This window comes from Coregonus lavaretus (genome assembly GCF_964263955.1).
Source record: "Coregonus lavaretus genome assembly, chromosome: 8".
NCBI classification, from domain to species: domain Eukaryota; kingdom Metazoa; phylum Chordata; class Actinopteri; order Salmoniformes; family Salmonidae; genus Coregonus; species Coregonus lavaretus.
Genome location: NC_139995.1, coordinates 50,519,609 through 50,535,080, shown reverse-complemented (window position 1 = coordinate 50,535,080; position 15,472 = coordinate 50,519,609). Strand labels below are relative to the sequence as shown.

The 15,472-nt window shown below is 42.1% G+C and overlaps 1 protein-coding gene across 1 annotated transcript in view; it reads left to right on the top strand.

Moving 5' to 3' along the window:
• The window catches only part of LOC311133508 (copine-9-like), a gene marked incomplete at both ends in the record, with an annotated part of 180,465 nt that overhangs the window by 136,649 nt on the left and 28,344 nt on the right, over positions 1-15,472 (top strand). Inside the window, 5 exons of the mRNA XM_084167014.1 lie at positions 1,068-1,131; positions 9,949-10,052; positions 10,620-10,724; positions 13,612-13,653; positions 14,619-14,730. Of these exons, the coding sequence (XP_084023140.1) occupies positions 1,068-1,131; positions 9,949-10,052; positions 10,620-10,724; positions 13,612-13,653; positions 14,619-14,730 (427 nt within the window). The remainder of the gene's footprint in view (positions 1-1,067; positions 1,132-9,948; positions 10,053-10,619; positions 10,725-13,611; positions 13,654-14,618; positions 14,731-15,472) is intronic.

Genomic DNA, 15,472 nt, shown 5'->3' with positions numbered 1-15,472 from the left:
AATTGAGGACAAACCATCCACAGAGACAAACTGATATCTTTCCGACAGATAAGATCTAAATCAGGCAAGAACTTGTCCGTGTAGACTAATTACGGTTTCCAATCGCTCCAAAAGATTGTGGTGTCAAAAGCAGCGCTAAGGTCTAGGGGCACGAGGACAGATGCAGAGCCTTGGTCTGACGCCATTAAAAGGTCAAACATGGTGAATTGTTTTTCTATATAAACGATCTTCTTGGGAAGAGAAACCTGATGCTTCTTTCCTCTCTCTGTCATTGACACACATCTAATGAAGCTATTCCCAAACCATCGCTCACAGCAAATTGATTGATAGTGGTAACAGAAATTAAAAAGCCGCCCCTTGTTAAATAGGGATTCCCCTCTCAACACCAGTCCGTCTGGCCTCCATTTTTCAATCTAATGTCATTACAATTACCCTGATCACCTCATACATCATTTGATAGAAACTCAAATCGGCCCTAAAAAGAATTAGTCTGCTTGGATTTAATGGTAATGGCTACCCTTGTGAAAAGTACTCATCCAAAACCCTCATCTATTTTCTATGGTTGTGTCCCATATTGCACCCTATTCCCTATTTATGGGCTTTATGGGCTCTGGTCAAAAGTAGTGCACTATATAGGGAATAAGGTGCCATTTGGGATGTAGAACATGTGTGGAGGAGGAGACGAATCTCCCTGGACTGCCAACATCTGATCTGAGGTCAGGCCTCTTCCACTGGGTTTATTATGTGGAGTGCTAATGTGGAGCGATGGGCTGTTTTCAGATCTGTTGATTTGGAGTCTGAATGTGAGGTAGTAAAGTTATCAGGACTGACCATTAGATGTCTACTGTTAACATGAGGTGAGCTATGGTGTGCGCGCGTATCTATTTCACTCAAGGTCTCGACCTTCCATTCCATGTACATGAATGCGTACAGAGAGGCACACTAATAGATCCTTACAAAATGCATTACAAAAGCAAATGATGTACACAAATCACCCACACAGGACCCTAACACAGTACTGCTAATTTTTTTGTATTTCTTTCTTTTCTCCTTTTCTCTCTATCCAGTGGGATCCCAGGGAAGAAGTGTGGGAACATCATATTCACCGCTGAGGAACTGAGTAACTGCAGGGTCAGTAACACACACACACACGTTGTTTCGTTTATCTCTGGTTATCACACACACACACCTGTCGGGTTGACAGCCTCTTTACAAGGCTGTCCACAATGCTTTGTTCTCATTTGTGTAAAGTACTTAAGTAAAAATACTTTAATGTACTACTTAAGTCGTTTTTTGGGGGTATCTGTACTTTACTTTACTATTTATATTTTTACTACTTTTACTTTTACTTCACTACATTCCTAAAGAAAAGAATGTATTTTTTACTCCATACATTTTCCTTGACACCCAAAAGTACTCGTTACATTTTGAATGCTTAGCAGGACAGGAAAATAGTCCAATTCACTCACTTATCAAGAGAACATCCCTGGTCATCCCTACTGCCTCTGATCTGGCGGACTCACTAAACACACATGCTTCGTTTGTAAATTATGTCTGAGTGTTGGACTGTGCCACTGGCTATATGTACATTAAAATAACAAGAAAATGGTGCCGTCTGGTTTGCTTAATATAAGGAATATGAAATGATTTATACTTTTACTTTTACTTTTGATATTTAAGTATATTTGAGCAATTATATTTACTTTTGATACTTAAGTATATAAAACCAAATACATTTAGACTTTTACTCAAGTAGTATTTACTGGGTGACTTTCACTTTTACTTGTCATTTTCTATTAAGGCTTCTTTGCTTTTACTCAAGTATGACAGCTGGGTACTTTTTCCAACACTGTGAGGACATAAAATTGATTTCCATTATAATCCTATTTTTCCCTAACCCTAACCCTAACCTTAACCCATAACCCTAACCCAAACCCTAAACCTAAACTTAACTCTTAACCCTAACCACTAACCCCTTACCCTAACCCTAATTCTACCCCTACCCCTAATTGTAACCCTAACCCCAAACTTAACCCCTAAGCTTAAAATAGCCTTTGTCCTCATGGGGATGTGGGAAAAGTCCCCACGAGAGAGAATTTTCCTTGTTTTACTATCTTTGTGGGGACTTTTGGGGATTTTAGGTTCCCACAAGGATAGAAGAATCAACACACACACACAAAGATTTGAGACAGAAATAATAAATACAACAACAAGAACAACAAAGCAACAACAACATATCTCTACTAGGACATATCTATACTAGGTCATATCTCTACTAGGACATATCTCTACTTTAGGCTAGTCATATCTCTACTAGGTCATATCTATACTAGGACATATCTATACTAGGTCATATCTCTACTAGGACATATCTCTGCTAGGTCATATCTATACTAGGTCATATCTCTACTAGGTCATATCTCTACTAGGACATATCTCTACTAGGTCATATCTCTACTTTAGGCTAGAACATATCTCTACTTCAGGCTAGATCATATCTCTACTAGGTCATATCTCTACTTTAGGCTAGAACATATCTCTACTAGGTCATATCTCTACTTTAGGCTAGGTCATATCTCTACTAGGTCATATCTCTACTTTAGGCTAGAACATATCTCTACTAGGTCATATCTCTACTTTAGGCTAGGTCATATCTCTACTTTAGGCTAGAACATATCTCTACTAGGTCATATCTCTACTTTAGGCTAGAACATATCTCTACTAGGTCATATCTCTACTTTAGGCTAGAACATATCTCTACTAGGTCATATCTCTACTTTAGGCTAGAACATATCTCTACTAGGTCATATCTCTACTTTAGGCTAGAACATATCTCTACTAGGTCATATCTCTACTTTAGGCTAGAACATATCTCTACTAGGTCATATCTCTACTTTAGGCTAGGTCATATCTCTACTAGGTCATATCTCTACTTTAGGCTAGAACATATCTCTACTAGGTCATATCTCTACTTTAGGCTAGGTCATATCTCTACTTTAGGCTAGAACATATCTCTACTAGGTCATATCTCTACTTTAGGCTAGAACATATCTCTACTAGGTCATATCTCTACTTTAGGCTAGAACATATCTCTACTAGGTCATATCTCTACTTTAGGCTAGAACATATCTCTACTAGGTCATATCTCTACTTTAGGCTAGAACATTTCTCTCCCTCAGTCTCCACCTTTCCTTTTCTTATTTCTTTATTCCATTGTGTATGTATTTATCATATTCTCATCTATTCAACATCATGACAGGGAATATAAAATAGTGGTAATGTCCCAAAAGGATCCTATTAACTACATAGCAAACTACTTTTGACCAGAACCCTTTGGGAGTGCACTATATAGGGAATAGGGTGCCATTTGGGACGCAGCCAGTGAAAAGATTATCATTCTGTCAGGGTAATGCAGACAACAATATTGGAATAAATATACATCCTGACAGTGAATAACGACAGTGACGATTCCCCTCAGTTATGAATTATTTATCTCTCTATCTCAAATGTTTTCCTCTTTTTCTTGGTGGCTGAATAATTAAATAGAGACAGGTCATGTTCCGTTATTACGTCTCTCTCTCTCTCTCTCTCTCTCTCTCTCTCTCTCTCTCTCTCTCTCTCTCTCTCTCTCTCTCTCTCTCTCTCTCTCTCTCTCTCTCTCTCTCTCTCTTTCTCAGTTTGACTTCCTGGGAATGATTTATCTAATGATTGAGAAAACAGAGGAATACCCATTGAGATGAAGTATCATTCTTATTCCATCTCTATTGGGGGTATCGTGATTGGGCTCTGAAAACGTGCATATGTATGCATAGTTAAGTTCTGTATCATCAAACATAGAGAATATATTAAAGTGTATCGTTCATTACAGAAAGAGAAAGGAAGGGGCATGCTGCGTGCCAGATTAAATGTTGTGTTTACTCTGCCACCTCGCCCAGATCTCCGAAAGGTGTGATTTCCACAGGATGTCGCGCTCATAAAAATATAATTACCAAAAATGGTAAAACTCGTTCAAGTCAATGTTCTGTGATGTCTCCGTTCTAGTTCTATTCTGTTTATACAGGTGGGCTGCTCCTCCTCGGTAGATATTTGCTCAACCAAATGAGTCTTTTGTTTTGGCTTTCTCAGAGGTTTCCCTGTGAAATATGATGAATATGGATGTTGTCATTGAGGTGCATATGCACATACATATGCACAGCATACTTGTTAAAGTTGCAATATGCAGAAATCGCTCCGCCATTTCCTGGTTGCTAAAATTCTAATAGTTTGCCTAATTTCAGTTTGTGACAAAAAAAGCAGTGTAGATAATTTATTGTACCATCTAAACCGCTGTGAAATATCTTTTCAATATCCATAACTATAGTATTTTCAGCTTTTTGAAGCTGGTGTACAAAACCGAAAGTAAAAGATGCAAAAACTAAACTTAAGAAAGACAAGTATAGAAATAGCGTACATAGAACATACAGTGGGGAAAAAAAGTATTTAGTCAGCCACCAATTGTGCAAGTTCTCCCACTTAAAAAGATGAGAGAGGCCTGTAATTTTCATCATAGGTACACGTCAACTATGGCAGACAAATTGAGAAAAAAAAATCCAGAAAATTACATTGTAGGAATTTTAATGAATTTATTTGCAAATTATGGTGGAAAATAAGTATTTGGTCACCTACAAACAAGCAAGATTTCTGGCTCTCACAGACCTGTAACTTCTTCTTTAAGAGGCTCCTCTGTCCTCCACTCGTTACCTGTATTAATGGCACCTGTTTGAACTTGTTATCAGTATAAAAGACACCTGTCCACAACCTCAAACAGTCACACTCCAATCTCCACTATGGCCAAGACCAAAGAGCTGTCAAAGCACACCAGAAACAAAACTGTAGACCTGCACCAGGCTGGGAAGACTGAATCTGCAATAGGTAAGCAGCTTGGTTTGAAGAAATCAACTGTGGGAGCAATTATTAGGAAATGGAAGACATACAAGACCACTGACAATCTCCCTCGATCTGAGGCTCCACGCAAGATCTCACCCCGTGGGGTCAAAATGATCACAAGAACGGTGAGCAAAAATCCCAGAACCACACGGGGGGACCTAGTGAATGACCTGCAGAGAGCTGGGACCAAAGTAACAAAGCCTACCATCAGTAACACACTACGCCGCCAGGGACTCAAATCATGCAGTGCCAGACGTGTCCCCCTGCTTAAGCCAGTACATGTCCAGGCCCGTCTGAAGTTTGCTAGAGTGCATTTGGATGATCCAGAAGAGGATTGGGAGAATGTCATATGGTCAGATGAAACCAAAATAGAACTTTTTGGTAAAAACTCAACTCGTCGTGTTTGGAGGACAAAGAATGCTGAGTTGCATCCAAAGAACACCATACCTACTGTGAAGCATGGGGGTGGAAACATCATGCTTTGGGGCTGTTTTTCTGCAAAGGGACCAGGACGACTGATCCGTGTAAAGGAAAGAATGAATGGGGCCATGTATTGTGAGATTTTGAGTGAAAATCTCCTTCCATCAGCAAGGGCATTGAAGATGAAACGTGGCTGGGTCTTTCAGCATGACAATGATCCCAAACACACCGCCCTGGCAACGAAGGAGTGGCTTCGTAAGAAGCATTTCAAGGTCCTGGAGTGGCCTAGCCAGTCTCCAGATCTCAACCCCATAGAAAATCTTTGGAGGGAGTTGAAAGTCCGTGTTGCCCAGCGACAGCCCCAAAACATCACTGCTCTAGAGGAGATCTGCATGGAGGAATGGGCCAAAATACCAGCAACAGTGTGTGAAAACCTTGTGAAGACTTACAGAAAACGTTGGACCTGTGTCATTGCCAACAAAGGGTATATAACAAAGTATTGAGAAACTTTTGTTATTGACCAAATACTTATTTTCCACCATAATTTGCAAATAAATTCATAAAAAATCCTACAATGTGTTTTTCTGGATTTTTTTTTCTCATTTTGTCTGTCATAGTTGACGTGTACCTATGATGAAAATTACAGGCCTCTCTCATCTTTTTAAGTGAGAGAACTTGCACAATTGGTGGCTGACTAAATACTTTTTTTCCCCACTGTATCTACTGATTCTTAGACTTGCTTTCAATGAGAGTGACAGATCTATAACTCACATTTCTATGTGCTTTGGTTAGGTCGCCCAAAAAGTTACATATTGCAGCTTTAACTTGACATTTTCAATTACTTTTACCATTACATCTCTTGGTACTTATAGTAACTCTTTATCCTATTACATGGTTACTAACCTTTTACTGCAGTGGGCTAAATCAGGGTCACACAGAGTGTTTCTGGATAGTCTTAAAACCAATCTACTTTGAAACAAAAGTATACACCTCACACACATGGTTATTGGCTTTAAAAAAATAAGACACTTGTACCATGTCAGATATTTGAGTTGAAATGTATTACATTTGAGATTGTATCCCAAAATTACGCTTTATATACATCACAGAAGACTGAAATATAACAAACCGTTTGACATAGAAACACTGGATATCGGCAGGTTTTTTAAAAATAATGTTTATTATTATGAAATAAAATAAAATATTAATAACATTCCACCTTTGAGGCCACTAGAAGGTGATTTGGTCATTTGACTGCAGGAAAGGTCTACAGTCGTGGTATTGGTCTTCACAAAGTGTGCTGCTTCAGTGTAATGAGATATCTTTGTCAGATGATACTATGGTATACTGAAGTATAATTACAAGCATTCCATAAGTGTCAAAGGCTTTTATTGACAATTACATTAAGTTTATGCAAAGAGTCAATATTTGCGGTGTTGAACCTTCTTTTTCAAGACCTCTGCAATCCGCCCTGGTATGCTGTCAATTAATTTCTGGGCCACATCCTGACTGATGGCAGCCCATTCTTGCATAATCAATGCTTGGAGTTTGTCAGAATTTGTGGGTTTTTGTTTATCCACCCGCCTCTTGAGGATCGACCACAAGTTCTCAATGGGATTAAGGTCTGGGGAGTTTCCTGGCCATGGACCCAAAATGTCGATGTTTTGTTCCCCGAGCCACTTTGTTATCACTTTTTCCTTATAGCAAGGTGCTCCATCATGCTGGAAAAGGCATTGGTCGTCACCAAACTGTTCTTGGATGGTTGGGAGAAGTTGTTCTGATGTGTTGGTACCATTCTTTATTCATGGCTGTGTTCTTAGGCAAAATTGTGAGTGAGCCCACTCCCTTGGCTGAGAAGCAACCCCACACATGAATGGTCTCAGGATGCTTTACTGTTGACATGACACAGGACTGATGGTAGCGCTCACCTTGTCTTCTCCGGACAAGGTGTTTTCCATATGCCCCAAACAATCGGAAAGGGGATTCATCAGAGAAAATGACTTTACCCCAGTCCTCAGCAGTCCAATCCCTGTACCTTTTGCAGAATATCAGTCTGTCCCTGATGTTTTTCCTGGAGAGAAGTGGCTTCTTTGCTGCCCTTCTTGACACCAGGCCATCCTCCAAAAGTCTTCGCCTCACTGTGCATGCAGATGCACTCACACCTGCCTGCTGCCATTCCTGAGCAAGCTCTGCACTGGTGGTGCCCTGATCCCGCAGCTGAATCAACTTAAGAACAATGATTTCAAGCACCACCCTCCTTTTAAAGCTTCCAGTCTGTTATTCTAACTCAATCGGCATGCCAGAGTCATCTCCAGCCTTGTCCTCGTCAACACTCTCACCTGTGTTAATGAGAGAATCACTGACATGATGGCAGCTGGTCCTTTTGTAGCAGGGCTGAAATGCAATGGAAATGTTTTTTTTGGGATTAAGTTCATTTTCATGGCAAAGAGGGACTTTGCAATTAATTGCAATTCATTTGATCACTCTTCATGACATTCTGTAATATATGCAAATTGCCATCATCAAAACTGAGGCAGCAGACTTTGTGAAAATTAGTATTTGTGTCATTCTCAAAACTTTTGACCACGACTGTGTAGTGCTGTCATAGAAAGTGTGTCGACTTGTTGCTGAATCCAACCTGTCAACCCCTAAACCATCTCCAAACAAGAATCAACCTTTCTCATAAACACTTGGTCGGAAAAATTGTTAAAAGCAACATGTTTATTTTTGAATATGTTAAAATAGTGATGTTTAGCCATTGTAGTTACAGTGCCTTCAGAAAGTGTTCATACCCCTTGACTTATTCCACATTTTGTTGTGTTACTTTGTTTTCTCACCCATCTACACACAATACCCCATAATAACAAAGTGAAAACATATTTTTAGAAATGTTTGCAAATGTATTGAAAATGAAATACTGAAATATGTAATTTACTTAAAGTGCATTCGGAAAGTATTCAGACCCCTTCCGTTTTTCCACCTTTTGTTTATGTTACAGCCTTATTTTAAAATGGATTAAATAAATACAAATCCTCATCAATCTACACACAATACCCCATAATGACAAAGCGAAAACAGGTTTTTAGAAATGTTTGCAAATGTATTACATATAAAAAACAGAAATACCTTATTTACATAAGTATTCAGACCCTTTGCTATGAGACTCGAAATTGAGCTCAGGTACATCCTGTTTCCGTTGATCATCCTTGAGATGTTTCTACAACTTGAATGGCGTCCACTTGTGGTAAATTCAATTGATTGGACATGATTTGGAAAGGCACACACCTGTCTATATAAGTTCCCACAGTTGACAGTGCATGTCAGAGCAAAAACCAAGCCATGAGGTCAAAGGAATTGTCCGTAGAGCTCTGAGACAGGATTGTGTCGAGGCACAGATCTGGGGAAGGTTACCAAAAAATGTCTGCAGCATTGAAGGTCCCCAGGAACACAGTGGCCTCCATCGTTCATAAATGGAAGAAGTTTGGAATCACCAAGACTCTTCCTAGAGCTGGCCGCCGGCCAAACTGAGTAATCGGGGGAGAAGGGCCTTGGTCAGGGAGGTGACCAAGAACCCGATGATCTCTCTAAAGAGCTCCAGAGTTCCTCTGTGGAGATGGGAGAACATTCCAGAAGGACAACCATCTTTGCAGCACTCCATCAATCCAGACGGAAGCCACTCCTCAGTAAAAGGCACACGACAGCCCGCTTGGAGTTTGCCAAAAGGCACCTAAAGGACTCTCAGACCATGAGAAACAAGATTATCTGGTCTGATGAAACCAAGATTGAACTCTTTGGCCTGAATGCCAAGTGTCACGTCTGGAGGAAACCTGGCACCATCCCTACAGTGAAGCATGGTGATGGCAGCATCATGCTGTGGGGATGTTTTTCAGCAGCAGGGACTGGGAGACTAGTCAGCAAATTACAGAGAGATCCTTGATGAAAACCTGCTCCAGAGTGCTCAGGACCTCAGACTGGGGCAAAGATTCACCTTCCAACAGGACAACAACCCTAAGCAGGAGTTGCTTCGGGACAAGTCTCTGAATGTCCTTGAGTGGCCCAGCCAGAGCCCGGACATGAACCCCATCGAACATCTCTGGAGAGACCTGAAAATTGCTGTGCAGCGATGCTCCCCATCCAACCTGACAGAGCTTGAGAGGATCTGCAGAGAAGAATGGGAGAAACTCCCCAAATACAGGTGTGCCAAGCTTGTAGCGTCATACCCAAGAAGACTCAGGTCTGTAATCGCTGACAAAGGTGCTTCAACAAAGTACTGAGTAAAGGGTCTGAATACTTATGTAAATGTGATATTTCCTTTTTTTATTTGTTTTTTTTTGGGCCCAAAAATCTAGAAACCTATTTTTGTTTTGTCATTATGGGGTATTGTGTGTAGATTGATGAGAGAAAATAACTATTTAATACTTTTTAGAATAAGGCTGTAACATAACAAAATACGGAAGAAGTCAAGGGGTCTGAATACTTTCCAAATTCTCTGTAACTATTCACACCCTGAGTCAAAACTTTGTAGAAGCACCTTTGGTGGCGATTAATACCACCACCTTGGTTTAATGTTTAGACTTGTCTGAGACTTGTATTTTCTTTCAGGACATTGCCACTATGCAGCTGTGTGCCAACAAGCTGGACAAAAAAGACTTCTTCGGCAAGTCAGACCCATTCCTGGTCTTCTACCGCAGCAATGAAGACGGAACGTGAGTGTGTGTGTTTATGTGTGCGTATCGAGATGAGTTAACTTCCCACATCGTCTGTTATGTAGATCCAGCTATAGGCCTTTGCCTCAACCCCAAAATGAATGGAAAATATAATATCTGTTGATATCAAAATGTTGATTTTGGAGAGAACAAACGCTTTCATTTCCTTGGTGTTTGTGGTGGATACCTCTATGCCTTGAAAAAAACATTGTAAAGTGGTTATCCCACTGGCTATGAGGTGAATGCACCTATTTGTAAGTCGCTCTGGATAAGAGCGTCTGCTAAATGACGTAAATGTAAATGTAATGTAAATGCTGTGTACCCATATCATAGACATTCAAAATGATCGTCTCGTTTGCCATCACTGGCGTCAGGAATTTCTTTGGGTCCATACAAATATAATTACTAGGGGGGGAAGCCCATCACACCACGGCCATTCGACTGCACCCTTATAAGTAATTATATTTCTGTAGGTTCACCATATTCTTTGGTATTTGTGGTTAATACCTTTTCCATCCCTGTACAGTATCTGTACTCAGAGCTCCTTGTGTGTTCTGTGTCCTGTAGGTTCACCATCTGCCATAAGACAGAGGTGATAAAGAATACTCTGAACCCTGTGTGGCAGCCCTTCACTATCCCTGTACGAGCCCTCTGTAATGGAGACTATGATAGGTGAGTGACACACGGACAGCCAACTGCATGGGTCAAATATCACTTAGCACCTAGGGTAAAGAGATGACCACATGAGCTATTTTGGGGGATTTCAGCAGAAGCTTTCATCCAGAGCAACCTAATAAATTATATTTATTTATTTATTTCATTGTGCTTTCTATTACAGAAAGAATCTCAAAGCGCTTTTAAAGAACACAAAAAACAAGCAATGTAAAAATGAGTATAGGCTACAGCAGTATATTCTCCAGTATGGTCCATGCCAGAATCAAACTCTGATGTTGCCAGCACCTTGCTAGCTGAGCCATTGGAAAGGCTTTGGGACTAAGTCTTTGTGCTTTTGTCACTGTCCGCCCTCAATCTAAAGGACTATGGAATGTTGCTGTAGCATGATTTACTACAGTACCCATAATGCTCTGTGGTGGTCAGAATAATGCCAGCAGTCGGCCATATTGTCTCAGAGGCCAGCGCTGGTGTTATTGGGACCAACATGGAGGTTCCACGATGTTTCGTTTATCTCTGGTTATCAAACGCACGCACGCACGCACACACACACACACACACACACACACACACACACACGCACGCACGCACACACACACACACACACACACACACACAAACTATTACTTTGGAATTTATTGTTAGTGGGTACAGCTTTTTATCCTTGTGAATTATGATTCATGCGAATTAATTGTATTATATTGTTAATTAATTAAATGAACAGTATATTGTATCCTATTTACAGTGGTTTGCGAAAGTATTTACCCCCCTTGGCATTTTTCCCATTTTGTTGCCTTACAACCTTGTCACGCCCTGGCTCTAGGGACTCTTTTAAGTTGAGCCAGGGTGTGTAGAGTTTATGTTTTGTGCTCGTTGTGTCTAGTCTAGTTTTTGTATATCTATGTTGGCCAGAGTGGTTCTCAATCAGAGGCAACGAGTATCAGCTGTTGCTGGTTGTCTCTGATTGGGAACCATATTTAGTCAGGTGGTTTTCCCACAGTGTTTGTGGGATCTTGTTCCGTGTTGGTTTGTGTTTTGCACCTGTGGACGTCACGTATCGATTTGTTGTTTTGTTCGTGTATCATTTAATAAATAAATAAGTATGTTCACCTTCCACGCTGCGCCTTGGTCCTCTATATCCGACGATCGTGACAGAAGATCCCACCAATACAGGACCAAGCAGCGTGCCCAGGCAGGAGAGGAGAAGCGGCGCCAACCGGGCAGTCGTCGGACAGGCGAGGGGCACCCCCAATACATTTTTAGGGGGGGCACATGGCAGGGACGACGGGGCCACTGGAGGCAGATAAGGGGCGAGTTGGTGGACGAGGAGAGAAGGCCACCGGGTTACGGGAGCCATTGGTGTATAGAGGGAAGGAAAATGTAGAGGCACGGCGAGAGGTACTGAAGTGTGTTGCCAGTCCGGTCCGGCCCGTTCCTGATCCCCGTGTAAGGCCAGTGGTGTGTGTTCCCAGTACGGTCCGGCCTGTTCCTGTCCATCGCGCCAAGCCTATGGTGCGCATCGCCAGCCCGGCCCGGCCTGTTCCTGCCCCTCGCACCAAGCCTATGGTGCGCGTCGCCAGCCTGGCCCGGCCTGTTCCTGCTCCCCGCACCAAGCCAATGGTGCGCGTCGCCAGCCCGGCCCGGCCCGTTCCTGCTCCCCGCACCAAACCTGTGGTGCGCATCGCCAGCCCGGCCCGGCCTGTTCCTGCTCCCCGCACCAAGCTAGTGGTGCGCGTCGCCAGCCCGGCCCGGCCTGTTCCTGCTCCCCGCACCAAGCCAATGGTGCGCGTCGCCAGCCTGGTCCGGCCTGTTCCTGCTCCCCGCACCAAACCTGTGGTGTGCATCGCCAGCCCGTGCCCGTTTCACCGGTGCCTGGTCAGGTACCAAAGTGGCTTCCTCGCTGCCCTTCTTGACACCAGGCCATCCTCCAAAAGTCTTCGCCTCACTGTGCGTGCAGATGCACTCACACCTGCCTGCTGCCATTCCTGAGCAAGCTCTGCACTGGTGGTGCCCCGATCCCGCAGCTGAATCAACTTTAGGAGTCGGTCCTGGCGCTTTCTGGACTTTCTTGGGTGCCCTGAAGTCTTCTTCACAACAATTGAACCTCTCTCCTTGAAGTTCTTGATGATCCGATAAATGGTTGATTTAGGTGTAATCTTAATAGCAGCAATATCCTTGCCTGTGAATCCCTTTTTGTGCAAAGCAATGATGACGGCACGTGTTTCCTTGCAGGTAACCATGGTTAACAGAGGAAGAGCAATGATTTCAAGCACCACCCTCCTTTTAAAGCTTCCAGTCTGTTATTCTAACTCAATCAGCATGACAGAGTGATCTCCAGCCTTGTCCTCGTCAACTCTCTCACCTGTGTTAACGAGAGAATCACTGACATGATGTCAGCTGGTCCTTTTGTGGCAGGGCTGAAATGCAGTGGAAATGTTTTTTTGGGATTAAGTTCATTTTCATGGCAAAGAGGGACATTGCAATTAATTGCAATTCATCTGATCACTCTTCATAACATTCTGGAGTATATGCAAATTGACATCATAAAAACTGAGGCAGCAGACTTTGTGAAAATTAATATTTGTGTAATTCTCAAAACTTTTGACCACGACTGTACATAATAATTTTGACTGGGTAAATCCTTTAAGCTATTTCTATACTTCATCACCACAGATTTTTCAAGGAGAGTGAAAATGCATCTGTTTGACCATTTGAGAATATAATCTGTGTGACCATTTGAGATTATGTTTGAACATTTCTCCATAGGTGGTGGGTGAACTACTGTATGCCTCATATTTCACAGACTTGGAACACACAGACACACACACACACACACACACACCTCTCTGTGATTCTCATCTTTCTCTCTCTTCTTCCCTCTATCCAGGACGGTCAAGGTGGATGTGTATGATTGGGACCGAAATGGAAGGTAATTTTCTCTCTCTCTCTCGCTCTCTCTCTTTCTCTCTCTATTCTCTCTTCCACTCCCCCTCGTTTCTTCCTTCATTCATTTCATTTACCATCTCCAGAGAGCCTCAGACGCTCCAAATCTCCCTCAAATGTCATCCCTCATTCTTTCTCTGGAGGGAAATCTCAATGAGGGGGACTGTCCCTCATAAGGGTTCGGGTTAAGGTTAGGGTTGGCACACACAAACATAAATCACTGACTGGAACTTTAAAGATATTATCAGATGTGATATCAGAATGGAGAGTGTTCACGATGTGAGTGTTGACCTCCTCCCTCCATCTCTCCCTTCCTCTCTCCCTCCTTTCATCTCTCTATTCCTTCTTTATGGGGGAAATGTGAGTGTTGACCTCCCTCCATCTCTCCCTCCCGCCATCTCTCTATTCCTTCTTTATGGGGGAAATGTGAGTGTTGACCTCCCTCCATCTCTCTCTCTCTCCCTCCATCTCCCCCTCCCTCCATCTCTCCCTTCCTCCATCTCTATATTCCTTCTTTATGGTGGAAATGTGAGTGTTGACCTCCCTCTATCTCTCCCTCCCTCCGTCTCTCCCTTCCTCCATCTCTCTATTCCTTCTTTATGGGGGAAATGTGAGTGTTGACCTCCCTCCATCTCTCCCTCCCTCCATCTCTCCCTCCCTCCATCTCTCCCTTCCTCTCTCCCTCTCCCTCCATCTCTCTGTCCCCTTCTTTATGAAAGGAAATATGAGTGTTGACCTCCTTCCTCCCTCCATCTCTCCCTCTCTCCATCTCTCTGTCCTCTTTCCATTCCTTCTTCACTGATGGTGGCTACTGATGTTCCCACAAGGCTTCCTCTCTAAATATCACACAACGATTGAAAGCAGGCATGTCCTATTTGGCTTTAGGTGATGATATTTAGATGAAGAAGAGGGGCCGGGGTTGGTGTTTCCTTCAGTATGATACTCTTTCAGATGCTGCAGGTGTTACTCTCGCAACTATTCCCACAGTCATGACTTCATTGGCGAGTTCACCACCAGCTACAGAGAATTCTCAAGAGGCCAGAGCCAGTTCAACGTCTATGAGGTAAAAAAAGAATGGTAACACTTAAAGCCTGCAACACTTAAGCATGTATCCCAGTGAGCACAAGACGTTGAAAGCCTTTTCAACAAAAAAAAAAAAAAAAAAAAAAGCCTTTATAATGCCTTTATAAAAAGGTTTATATTATGTCATGTCTCTCTATGTAGGACATTTTCAACTGACTCTACTGTTTAAAGGTGCACTATGCAGAAATCGGTCGCCATTTCCTGGTTGCTAAAAATTCAAGTAGTTTGTCTAATTTCAGTTTATGTGACAAAACAAGCAAGTATAGTTTAGAGAATCATTGTACCATCTAAACCGCTGTGAAATATATTTTCCATCACCAACAATATAGTTTTTTCAGCTGTTTGAAGCTGGTGTATAAAACCGAAAGTAAAAGACGCAAAAACAAAACTTAAGAATGGGAAGCATAGAAATAGCGCACATAGAACAGCTTTACTGCTTCTTAGACTTGCTTACAATGAGAATGACAGATCTTTTCACATTTCTATGTGAATTTGGTCGGGTCTCCCAAAAAGTTACATATTGCAGCTTTAAGTACACAACCTCAGCTTCTGTTATTACAGCTCTTACTGAAATACATCAACAACTGTTTGTCATATTGTATCTTTAATAATGAGATGAGCAGTGAAGCATTTTTGTGATTTTCCCATTAAAGTTTCCCAATTTCCAACTCTTACGACTACACTCACATATCCCCGCTATGAAAATAGTTATTTTCCATCCG